This window comes from Amaranthus tricolor, chromosome 2 (assembly GCF_026212465.1).
Source record: "Amaranthus tricolor cultivar Red isolate AtriRed21 chromosome 2, ASM2621246v1, whole genome shotgun sequence".
Classification (NCBI taxonomy): Eukaryota; Viridiplantae; Streptophyta; class Magnoliopsida; order Caryophyllales; family Amaranthaceae; genus Amaranthus; species Amaranthus tricolor.
Window position 1 is genome coordinate 3,177,351 of NC_080048.1, and position 13,549 is coordinate 3,190,899.

Sequence of the window (13,549 nt, forward strand, 5' to 3'; positions counted from 1 at the left end):
AATAATCTATGATGATGATTTAGCTAGATACTTGTTGTACAAGGTAATCATAGAGCAATCATGATCACAAATTTACAATGACATGTAATGATCTTATCTCTAATCTTGACTCTTACTTGGTAACATGTTTTATTATAGAAGTATTAGTACAAGGGAGTATTAAGTACTGTTAGTTGTGTTGTGTCTCTTAATTACCACAAATTGTTAAGAATTAAGATTACTATTATATTACGAGAATTAGGTCTTGTTTCAATTACAAAATATGTATTAATTTATTCTAAAAAATATTCTAAGTTAAATTCTCACATAGCTCGTCCTTTCCCTCAATTCTTAAACATGTTGTCTTACATGTTCAACAAAAAACCAAAACGTGTTGAATTTCCTATAGACTATGGCTCAAACTTATTGTCTTACAAGTTCTATTTACTCATGAATCATCACCATTAACGACAATCAAATCAGAAAATTAGCATATTACTCATGCAAATCAATGGGAGAATCAATGAGAAGCAACAAGAGCAGAGGGGATCACGCGCTCTACGGAGCGCGCGCTCTTGATGCTCTTCCTCCCCTTCTTGTTTTCTTATCCATGAAGATTGAGAGCAATTCAAAGAATAGAAGCGACCAATCTATCTTAAACCCCCAAACTATTTTTACATACAACAAAACACATTAAATTTGTAATTAGGTCATGATCAAAATTTCCTCCCAAATTTGTTATAAAATAACGAGTATGCAAGTCGTATAATGAGCCACGTGTTGCGTCATGTCAATTTCACGACTATAACTTGTGAGATTGCGATGCATTACAACGATTGGCAAGTCATGCCATAAAAAGGCGTGCCCAAAAATCATATTCATACCCATCCGATCCATGTCCATACCTACTGTAGAATAGAATAGTAGTCCACTAGTACTCCACCAATTACAAGGAAGTTCTCTAATTTAATTCAATGCATAGTAGTTTGTTAGTCAATGTTCGCATGCCTTCTGGTGGACTCTAGCAGACCCATAACTTTTTTTCTTTTCTTTTTTTTTTTTTTTTTTTTTTGCCTTTTAATTTGTTTTGTAATGATTCTATTTATTATTGAAGAACCTTCTCAGAATTGCTACCAAAGGAAACAACACCTGCTCAAGATAGCATGTATCATACCAGATTGTGGTGTACGTTAGGCATCACATTATGACTTGCTCGTTCCATGTCCCTCATTTATGACGTCATTTCGTCTTATTCATTTTGCATTATTTTTTTTAAATAGTTTTACCATTTGTTTTTTAATCTCTTTTATGGAGTATGTTTTTATCTTTCTTTATATTTCATCTATATAATTTTTTTTCTATTTTTATTTATTATCAAATATTCACACTTTCCTTAAAAAAAATATTTTTCTCTTTGATGTTGATTCATAAAGATGGAATAGTATTTGTGTGCACTATAATATTGAATTATCTAAGACATTTTTATTAGGATGGAGTAGATAATAAAAATGAGAGTAGATACTATTTCAAAATTTTGTTTTGAAATTAAAATAAACAAAACACTATCTAATATTAATTTTTGATAAAATCGTTATCATAAACTTTCATATTTCTCTATGTTTGGGAAATAACATGAATTACTCTAGCTTCAAAAAAATTTCTTCGACCATAAAAGTACTAATTTAATAAAAAAACAGTTTTTATATTATCTCGTTATTTTATCAAAAATATATAATTAATATATATTATAAATACAATTATATTGTCGTTATATTGGTAAAATATACTACTCCTAAAATCGATTATTATATATTATGATAATTAATTATTTTTATTTTTTGCTAACAATAAGATATATCTTGCATGTTCATCAAATTCATTTATGTATTTCCATGCTAACAAATACGTGCATCGAACGAGGTTTTATACTAATTAGGTAATATAATTAATGCTTCTATGATTTAAAGTTTAGTATATATTCTAACTTACTTTTTAAAATAAATTTATATCCTTATTAACGAATCCTAATAGGCATTCTTTAGCAAGATCTGTTTTTACAGCTCGTCGAAACCAACCTACATAATTAGCCTATTTTATAATTATTTATTTTAAAATTATAAATACTCACTTTAATATATTAAATATATAAAAGTCAGCTAAATAAAGATAATCTCTCTATAAAACCATCTCTTGTAATTTTTTTACACAAATTTTTGTGAGAGACGGTCTTTTTGAGAGATCATCTCTGATTGGGCCGGCTCATTATATATTTTTGGAAATATTGTAAGTTGGCTTTAAAATGATGTAAGTAAACATTTAAGATATTGAAAGTAGGCGTTAAGGATGCGGTAAGTAAGCATTAAAGATAATGTTAGTAGGCATTAAGAATACGGTTAGTAGGGATTAATCTTTAATGAGTTGGACTTGAAATACGTTTCTGATAGAGACGATCTCTCAAAAGACTAGTTGATGTTTTATATATAACTTAATTACCTCGTATGCCCTCGAAAATAAGGGTAATTTGAAAAAAATAAGACCTTTTATTAACTTTAGTCAAAAAATAAGATTTGTTCAAACTTTTATTCCCGAAATAAGCGTCTTTGGCCCCAAAGTTAGGCTTGGTACATAATCGCTGTTAGTGACAGCGAGTTTAAAGTTGCTGAAATTTTTAAGTGAACAGGTAGTCGTTGTTACTAACAGTGAAAAAAGGTTTGACTGGTCAAAGGGGAAGTCGCTGTTGGTAACAGCGAGTTATTGCGGCCCTAAATACAACAGTCTTCTTCCTCCTTCCTCATTTTACCCACAATTCAAATCGGTGCCCTAAAGACACGAAACTCTCCTTCTTCTTTCCACCGTTAAAATCAACTTCAACCCATCAATTAATCTCATCAAATTTCAAGTTCGTACTAGTAATTAGTTCAGTCATCTGATCACATTCACTTCAGGTAATAATTTTTTTGTTTTTTTTTTCTTTTTTCGAAAATATAGTGTTTATATTTCTTCATCAACTTTCACATAAATGCAGGTTCATAAACTTGCAAATTACTACTTCTTGGTGATCTACAAGTTATTAAGGTACCTTTTTATTATAAATTTTTTAGTTGTTTTTGTTTTTAAAAAGTGTGTCATTTGTAGTGGTCATTTATACTTAAAATCTATGAATATGTCAAATGTAATTGTTATTTGCCATAATCTTCATAATGAGGTTGTTTGTTCAAGAATTTAATGTAGAAAATGTTTGAATTTAATATACAGAATGTTTGAATGCAAACTCTAATTTTGTAAATTATATATATATATATATATATATATATATATATATATATATATATATATATATATATATATATATATATATATATATATATATGTATATATATATATATATATATATATGTATATATATATGTATATATATATATATATACATATATATATATATATATATATATATATATATATATATATATATATATATACATATGTATATATATATATGTATATATATATATATATATATATATATATATATATATATATATATATATATATATATATATATATGTATATCTATATATATATATATATATATATATATATATATATATATATATAATATGTATATATATATATAGATATAGATATAGATATATATATATATATATATATATATATATATATATATATATATATATATGTATATATATATATATATATATATATATGTATATATATATATATATATATATATATATATATATGTATATATATATATATATATATATATATATATGTATATATATATATGTATATATATATATATATGTATATATATATATGTATATATATATATATATGTATATATATATATATATATATATATATATATATATATATATATATATATCTATATATATATATATCTATATATATATATCTATATATATATATCTATATATATATATATATATATCTATATATATATATATATATATATATATATATATATATATATATATATATATATATATATATATATATATATATATATATATATATATATATTTACGCAGTCAATAATCAATGTGCCTTGTTTTTAAATGTTGTTATGAATGTTGTGAACTCTTGTTGTGAGGGTTATTGAACAATGTACTTGCTTTCTTATGAACTTGAAGGTGATGTTGATTTTATACGTATCGTTGTAGAAATGGCTTCATTTTTTGTACAGGAAGTCATTTTCGGCTACAACTGGGGTTCCGCTGCCCTAGGTTATCTGTACAGGAGACTATGTGGCGCTTCACGGAAGAACATGAAGGAGATCGCTGGGCCCCTAATTAATCTCCAGGTAATACTAACTTTACATGTTATTGATTTGTTTCTTAATTTGTTCTTATATTTCGTATACTTATATCTGTAATTCATAGCTTTGGGCGTGGGAGCATATTCTCATTGGGCAACTGATGAGGACTGTGAGACGTGGTGGATTTGTGCCATCAATTCTTCCACCACCAGATGTGCCGTATGGATCGCGGTGGTCTTTTGATAGACATACAAGGACTCACACAGGATCTGGCGTGGGCTTCTATCGCGATCAATTGGATCTACTTCGAGCTAACCAGGTAAAGGCTTCACTTACTAGTCTTGTAACTATCATATTGCGTAATTTATTAATTATATTTTCACGTGTAGTTTCGATGGGACCCTTACCCCACTGAGGCATACGCTGCATTGCCTCAGCACTCAGGGATATTGTCAGGGGCGTGGAGAGCATCTGTACCTTTGATATGCTTCGACATAGTCGAAGTGCATGTCCCTGAGCGCGTACTGCGCCAATTTGGGATGGTACAGGGCATCTCGCCACGTTGTGATACAAAGGCGGAGCTCCATCACAACTCACGCAAGGGTCGGGAACCCAAGAATTGGTTGGAGATCAACTGGCGCCATATCACTCGTTGGGATCACAAGCTAGAGCTGCTGGCCCAAGGTGCGCCGATCGATGCTGTAGGCGCACCTACTTTGGCGGATTACATGTGGTTCCTCTCCATCACTTGTCGATGGATGACACCACGAGGTATCATCGCAGCCGCCCAGTACGCTCCCGCAGCACCGACGTTGACACAGCTTGTAAGTATTCTTCCATGTTAATTATTCTCCATAGAACTTACATATTATAGATTTCATTAACTCCAAATTGAATGCAGGCACAGGGCACTGCAGCTGTCATCAACTCCAGCCAGGAGGAGCCTGTACGACAGATTGCCCAAGACATACTCCTAGGGACACAGTTTCAGCACTTCATTTCAGAAGCCGTTGTGCCTGACACCACTATGGATGCTCAGGGGTCATCTCCTCATCATGTCGACGTTCATCCTGAGTAGGTAGACTTAACGTGCCCCAACTATGGTGTCGGGTCCTCACAGGATGTTGGATCATCCCTGTATCAATCACCTCCTTTACCCGAGCGTTATGCGACCGCCTCTTACTATCGTAGGAGGCGTCATAGACCGTCACAGTTAGAGAGGGTACAAGAGGAGGATTAGCATTAATATACTTTTTTTATATATTAAATATTAGTAAAGTTTTGTATATATTGAATATTTGTAACATGTAGACTGTTGTGTATATTTTGTAATATATATGTAGATGTGTATATATTTATCGTATTATCACATGTTTATTATGAATGAAATGATGTTAATTACTCGGAGTTTTCGGCGATGAATCATTCCGCCAAGAATTAAGTATGAATTTAATCAAAATCAAAAAGACAATCATATTCAAATAGGGAAAATGCTCTCAAAAATTCAACCACAATTTCATTCATGTTCAACGAATCCATATCAAATTACATAGTTCATTCGTTAAGTTAAAACATATTACAACGGCTAGATTAAATCATACACAAAAGTCAAGAAAAGTCAAACCATTTGATCGTTGTTACTAACAGCTAGAGCTGTTCAAAACAAACCCGACCCGAAAATCTGACTCGGAACCGAAAATTATCCGATTCGAAAAAATGTAAGTTTTTTAGGTTTACCGAACCGCAATTATCCGAACCGATACTTCACTCGAACCGTTTAATAACCGAAAAGGCCAAAATCGAACTCGAACTGCAACCGAATTTTATAACCGACATATAAACCTTAACCGATGTTACCCGAACTGAACAATGATCGACCCGATTCAAATCCGACCCGAATTATGCACGTAAGCGAATGCAACCTGACTAAAACTGATTAAGATCGAACTGTTTTTAACCCGAACTGATACAAATCCGAATCGATTATTAATCGAACTGTTTTTAACCCGAACTGATACCAACCCGAACCGATTCTTAATCGAACTGTTATACATCCGAATCCAATTTCAGTTTTCTAATTATGATTTTTTGAATATTTGAAAACTAATTTCTAATATTGAAAGATTGTAAACAAGTTTATATATAAATATTTTAGCAAATCAACTATAAACCAATAAGATTCCACCAATTCTTCAAGCTTTAAGCCCCAAAAATTTACATTCATCACTTATACATCCACCAAATTTAAATATATAAATATTAAGTTTTTAACCCCAAAAATTTACATCACTTATACATCTATGTAGCTTTATTGGGTCATTGAGTTCTGATGCATGCTCGTTCCTTTTATGTATGGCCAACTAATTCAAGATGAATTCTGTTTTTCTCATTGTCCCACATCGCCTAGGTGAAAGAACGCAATCCCACTAGTGTGTTATTTATATGGGCCAATTAGAAGTGTTGTATAGATTGATTTGAAGGTATAGTGAGTAAAATCTTATTATCTAGTATCCTTCTATATCTGGAAAAGGTTTAAAAAAAAACTTCTTTTAGTTATTTAATTAAATGTATAAGTATTTGAAATTATAAAAGCATTCCACAATAATCTGTAGGATAATGGACTTATATTATACATGCCCATTATAATAGGAACTAGAAAGTGCTGATAGATAATTTAGTAATTTTTGTATGAAATATGAGATAGACGATATAAAAAGTCCAAATACAAAATTTGAATATTTTAATTTAAACATCTTAAATGATGTATAAGATATTAAATAACAAAAGTGGATATTATAAGTAAAAAAAATAAATGTTTTAAAGTATTGGAAATATTTAGTCTAACTTAGGATATTTGGAAAACTACTTTTGTAGCGGAGGATGATGATGGATGTCATATGGATGATATGTGATGATCAAACTTATATTTACCTATTTATTTGGTTCTTTGATTTGGTTTTTGTATGACTATTTTTAAATACTCATGTTGTTTATTTGGTACTTATTTGAATGTTATGTGAGTTATATATTTTTAAAGTGTTTATTTACAAATATCAAATGAAAGATTGTAAAATTATCTTTAATTTGAAATATTTATTATATTACCAGCATTTACGTGTTCCCGTGTCCGCCATTTTAGTGCAACCTAGTGTTTAACTGAGATTGAGGGTCGGCCAAGCGAGCCAACCCTTCTAGTTTGCACAAATTATGTCGGCCATATGTCTTGATTTCCATATAGCACTCACCAAATCAAAGGGTAAGCATGGCATAATTAGCCAACTGACCCTTTTAAATATGCCCCAAGGCTGTTTGGTCTTGCTTATAGCTAGTCATTACTAATTACCTCTTCTTCTAAGTCGATGTGGGACAAGCATAAATTACCACTTGTTTGGTCTTGTTTATAGCTAGTCATTACTAATTACCTCTTCTTCTAAGTCGATGTGGGACAAGCATAAATTACCTCTTGTTTGGTCTTGTTTATAGCTAGTCATTACTAATTACCTCTTCTTCTAAGTCACTAACAATAGGTCTAGTTCCGAACATTATTAAGTTTTAAATTAAATACAATGAATTATTAGCGTAATAGATTTATTATTTTAAAGTATTCAAGGTCACTAACAAGTATAAATACATAATATCATATAAAATGGTTATGATTACTTGATTAATCTAATTCACTTTATTATATATAATAAGTTTCAATTATCAAACTTAGAAATACAATCGATTATTAGTGTAATAGAGTAATGTATATTCTAATAGCCTATGAGATAGTTTAGATTATTCTTATTATTCATTCAAACAAATCGAGTTTCGATTATCGAGTTTTAATATTTAATCAATTATCAAAAGTAGCAACATGATGCATTACGAATAATCAAAAAAGGTGGAGTACTACACTAGTTTCATTTACTATAATCTATAATAGATCGAATTATGATAAGTGAACTTTGAATTACGAATCTACGATCGATTATTAATAATAGCCTATAAATTACTTTAGAGTTTAGAGTATTCAAGATCAATAATAACTAATAACTAATAGTAATAAGTAATAACATTGAGTTAACAGTCAAATGTCAATGATAGTCTATAAGTCTATAACTATAACTCTATAAGTATAACTCTATAAGATAGTTTGTATTAGTTTTATTCACTCCAATAGATATAGTTCCAAACATTATTAAGCTTTAAATTACATACGAATATACGATCAATTATTAGTGTAATAGATTTATTATTTTAAAGTATTCATGGTCACTAGTAAGTATAAATACATAATATCATATAAAATGGTTATGATTACTATTAATCTAATTCACTTTATTATATATAATAAGTTTCAATTATCAAACTTAAAAATACAATCGATTATTAGTGTAATATATTCTCCTCTAGTAATATATTCTAAATTTCTAATAGGTTAATTACAAGCCTAAAAAGAAATCGAGATAATTACTCTGAATTGGAGAGACTATTAGTTTATACTTTAGAGTACTCAATAAGACAATAACGCTAATAAGTCTAAGTACGTAACTAATAGCCTACGAGATAGTTTAGATTATTCTTATTCATTCAAACAAATCGAGTTTCGATTATTGAGTTTTAATATTCAACCAATTATCAAAAGTAGCAACATGATGCATTATTAAATAAAAGTCTCATATATATATATATATATATATATATATATATATATATATATATATATATATATATATATATATGTATATATATATATATGTATATATATATATATGTATATATATATATATATGTATATATATATATATATATATATATGTATATATATATATATATATATATATATATATGTATATATATGTATATATATATATATATATATATGTATATATATATATATGTATATATATATATACATGTATATATATATATATATGTATATATATATATATATATGTATATATATATATATATATATATATATATATATATATATATATATATATATATATATAAACTAATTGAAATAAATTGATCTGCCATAAAATGAGCATACATCAATTAAAAACCCGACTATTAACTTATTTCGATATTGACCCGATCGATAGTTGTCCGTAACCGATAACTACTCGAAAAATAAAGCTCGAACCCGATCTGTACCCGAAAAAACCGAACCAATTAGTAATCGATGACAACCCGAGACCGATTGACACTCGACACGAACTTCAACCGACACCGAACTGATGCTAACCCGATAGCTTGAATAACCGATCTCCAACCGAACCGTGACTAACCGACTCGACCCGCGTGTGACCCGTTGTAACACACAGCCGAAAAATAACCGATTCGAAATGCAACCGAACCGAATAACACCCGTCCGAAACCGACCCGATCAACCGAATGAACACCTCTACTAACAGCGACTTCCCCTTTGACCAGTCAAACCTCATTTCGTTGTTAGTAACAGCGACTACCTGTTGTCTTTAAAATTCCAGCAACTTTAAACTCGCTGTTAGTAACAGCGATTATGTACCAAGCCTAGCTTTGAAGCCAAAGACACTTATTTTAAAAATAAAGTTTGAACAAATCTTATTTTTTAACTAAAGTTAATAAAAGGTCTTATTTTTTTCAAATTTAAAAAAATGAGAAAGGCCAAATTGTTCTAGATTACCAAGGCCCACAATCAAAAAATAGTAATTCCCACGCAATTCACACCCAAAACTCAGAAGGATATCTTATCACATTCACACATTCGAGGTTATAAATATTCTCTAGACAGTTTTTTCTTCCTCATCCGTCATCCATTCTTCCATTATCAGTCGTTAAATTCCAGAACACTCTATTCCGTTCCATTATCTTTCACAAATTAAATATCAAATTTACCCCTTTAATGGCGGCAAAATACGAGGTAGAGGTAACTTTAACATCAGCCAAAGATCTCAAAAACGTTAACTGGCGTCACGGTCCAAATAAGCCGTACGCCGTTATCTGGGTCGATCCAGATCGGAAAGTTTCAAGCCGGGTCGACGAAGAAGGGGACACGTGTCCACAATGGAATCAAACACTTGTAATCCCTCTTGACCGTCCGATCGAGGACGCAACCCTCCATATTGATATTGTTCACGCGTACGCCGCTGAAGATACCAAGCCGTTAATCGGCTCGGCTAAAATTCCATTACGCGAGGTTGTTGACGATGTAGGAATCGGAAGCCGTGCAAGCCGTAGTCTCAAGCTGAAGCGTCCTTCAGGTAGGCCCCACGGTAAGCTTGAAGTTGAGGTAGCCGTTAAACAGCCGAGGTATCACGCGCCTGAGCCGTATAACGCGCCGCCTTATGGAGTTAGTAGAGATGCTGGTTATGGCGCCGCGCCGTATGCAGCTCCACCGGCTGGGTATCCGGCTTATTTGGCTCCGCCTCCTGGGGGATACCCATATGGCCAACCCACTTACGCCCAGCCCAGTTATGCCCCGCCCAGTTATGCACAGGCCGGATATGGGCAACCGGGTGGGTATGGATATGGGCAAGGGGGTCCAGTAATGGAGGAAAAGAAGAAGAGTAAATTTGGAGCGATGGGGACAGGATTGGCTGTGGGTGCGGTTGCAGGGGCGTTGGGTGGACTCGCGTTGGCTGAAGGGTTTGATCAATTAGAAGATCATATTGCTGATGAGGCTGCAGAGAGAGTCGAGAATGATCTTGCTGATGGAGGGTATGATGATGGTGATGATGGATGGTAGATTGTACCTAATTAATCAATTGGAATAAATTAAAGCTGCTTAATATTAATATATCTTATTATTTTGAATTATTTTTCATCAAAATAATATAATTAATTCTGGAGAATCTTTGTAACTTGATAGGTGTAAGGTGTTCAATTATTTGAGAAATGAAAATTGATTTTCTGTTGAATTATTACTACTCTAAATTATGAATTTGCAAGTAATTGGGTTAAATAACTTTTTTTTTTTTTTGTGATATTTGTATAAGTTTATTTGTCATTTTGAAATGTTTTATTAGTTGTTCCACATATAATCTTTCTATTTATATTATAATTTTTGGATAAAAATAATTTTATTTATTCTCATTTTAATATTTTAATAATGCTTATGGTTTTCATATCTTCCACTAATTTCAATTGAACAGTTTTATATTTCTTATGGTCTTCACATGTTTCTCACTAATTTTATGAAAGTAATTTTTTATTAGTTGTGGTTTCCGTATGTTTTTCACTAACTTTCTTTTAATATTTATGGTATCCACTTCTCCTCCATTAAATTTATTATTTAGTAAAATAATATACTTACTATCTAAAAGATTTTATTTTTCTGAGTGAATATTCCTAGTGGAAACTTCATTAAAAAAATAATATGATTTTTCAAAATTTGTGGTTGATCTATCAATTTGGGAGTATTTAGTTTGCAGCATATATTTGGTTTTAGTCTTCTATTAAATTGAAAACTCAACTACCAATGAACCATGTTCAATTTCCCCTCCTCAAAAAAGATAAGTATCATTTTTTCAAAATACTGAAATCTTATAACTATAAAATAAGTCGAACATTCATCTCTACATTGTAAAGTAATTTGGAAGTTATTATTAGTTTTATATGTTACATAATGCTATATTAATAGAGTCTTTAAATAAAAGATTGTGTCATAACTAAGATAAGTTTGAGCTTAAATTTCCTCCTAATTATACATATATTAGCTGTTGCATATTATGTCTAATTTTAAATAAGCGAAAATTTAATTTAAAATTTAGATCCATCAACCTATATTACCCGATTTATTTAATCAACCCACTTTCAATATATTACAAAAAAAAAATTCAAAGTCACTAGAGGCTAATATGACATGACTCATATTACCTACTGCAATCCATTTAAAATTTAACCCAAATGACAAAACTTGGTATTAACTTGAACCTTAGCCAACACTTTTTTACTTGACATGTTTGTTACTCTTCCTTATGACCATACTTCATAGTTTAGTAATCATATATAGATTGTCAAATATGTTAAAAATAAATCATAACCATAATCCTAATTACTTTATCTATTTCTTTTTGTTTATCCACTTTAAGTTTTTCTCTTTTATAAGAGAGAAATTTATAACAAAATATATTCGTGTAGGATGTTGTTAGATTCGTCTTGATGCGAAAAATTTTAGTACATAATTTTTACAATTTTTTATTTTGTGTACTATGAGATATCAAAACTCAAAATTTGCTTTAAAATACGTGAAAAAAATAAAAAGGACAAACAGAAAAGAACAGTGGAGTATAATATTTTAGAGTTTTGATAGTTTATGAGAATGATTTGCCTAAATGGAGTTGAAAAAGAAAAAAATGTCCTATTATGGTGTTCACTTAAAAATATTTTCCAATATGGTGTTTATGTCACTAAGCTATTTTAATTTTAGTTTGGAGTCTTCGAAGCTTATTGTGAACCAAAAGAATAATAGGTTTAAGTAGAATTAGAAAATAAAACAATACATGCTCTAGTTTCACTAAAACTTATTTTCTAAAATAGTATTTTTATAGAAGAAAGAAATTTAACCAAGTTTATCTGAATCTAATTTGGAAACTTCAAACAAAAAATTTGACAAACAAAATAATTGTTATATACATCATATAACATGTAATATATAGAATTAATTATAATACAATGATATAGATACAAAATCGCAACAAAGAATTAAAAGTCATCTTTCTCCTTTAAATTTGTCTAAAAATATCATTTAATTAAATGGGTTAGGGGAATTTAGAAAAAGAATTAGGATTGCATGGGTGAAATATTTAAGACGACGTTAAGCAGTTCACTTATTTATCTATTTTATTAAAAAAAGTTGTTCCCAATAAAAACGAGGAAAATCTGACAAAAGTATCATTTATAATTCATCTATTTTATGAGAAGGGTGCACCAATTGTAAGGATAATTTTGAGTTTACCAAAACTAAGAATTTTTTTGAATTGACGAGACAGAGTTAAAATTGTTATTAACAAATCTTTCTAAAAATAAATCAATGTCCAACAATAATTTTATGTCCAAATATTCATTAAAGCTTTTCTTTTATGTTTTTAGTGTTAGTATACTCATATTGATCCAAGTGTATTTGTAGCTAGCTATAGGAATATCAAGAGAAGCGATTTTTACTTTTTTTCATCGCAAATCCAATATACTTTCAAATATTATTCAATCCCTCAAAAAAAACATTTCAACAATTGTTTTTAGCTCACATTGAGGTTTGAAAGTTCCAAACCAAAAATAAAGTAGCTTAGTATTAAACTT

At 29.7% G+C, this 13,549-nt stretch overlaps 2 protein-coding genes and 1 non-coding gene across 3 annotated transcripts; 2 read left to right on the top strand and 1 right to left on the bottom strand.

Annotated features, from left to right (window-relative positions):
• Positions 1-4,409: 4,409 nt before the first annotated feature.
• Positions 4,410-5,507, top strand: LOC130806654 (serine/threonine-protein phosphatase 7 long form homolog). The gene is made up of 3 exons (XM_057671814.1): positions 4,410-4,598; positions 4,669-5,103; positions 5,181-5,507. Exons 1-3 carry the CDS (start codon positions 4,440-4,442, stop codon positions 5,355-5,357), a joined length of 771 nt encoding a protein of 256 aa, XP_057527797.1. The 5' UTR covers positions 4,410-4,439; the 3' UTR covers positions 5,358-5,507.
• A 1,934-nt stretch (positions 5,508-7,441) lies between these two features.
• LOC130807121 (U11 spliceosomal RNA) lies at positions 7,442-7,570 on the bottom strand. Its single transcript, XR_009040492.1, has one exon. It is a non-coding gene; the product is annotated as a U11 spliceosomal RNA (small nuclear RNA).
• A 2,433-nt stretch (positions 7,571-10,003) lies between these two features.
• On the top strand, positions 10,004-11,169 carry LOC130806776 (protein SRC2 homolog). The gene has a single exon (XM_057671980.1). The coding sequence runs from the start codon at positions 10,155-10,157 to the stop codon at positions 10,995-10,997; it is 843 nt and encodes a 280-aa protein (XP_057527963.1). The 5' UTR covers positions 10,004-10,154; the 3' UTR covers positions 10,998-11,169.
• Positions 11,170-13,549: the final 2,380 nt, after the last annotated feature.

Coding starts and splice junctions, on each gene's coding strand:
- LOC130806776 (XM_057671980.1), top strand. CDS start 10,155: ATGGCGGCAAAATACGAGGTAGAGGTAACTTTAACATCAGCCAAAGAT.
- LOC130806654 (XM_057671814.1), top strand. CDS start 4,440: ATGAGGACTGTGAGACGTGGTGGATTTGTGCCATCAATTCTTCCACCA. Junction 4,599..4,668: donor ATCTACTTCGAGCTAACCAG/GTAAAGGCTTCA, acceptor TTTCACGTGTAG/TTTCGATGGGACCCTTACCC. Junction 5,104..5,180: donor CACCGACGTTGACACAGCTT/GTAAGTATTCTT, acceptor AATTGAATGCAG/GCACAGGGCACTGCAGCTGT.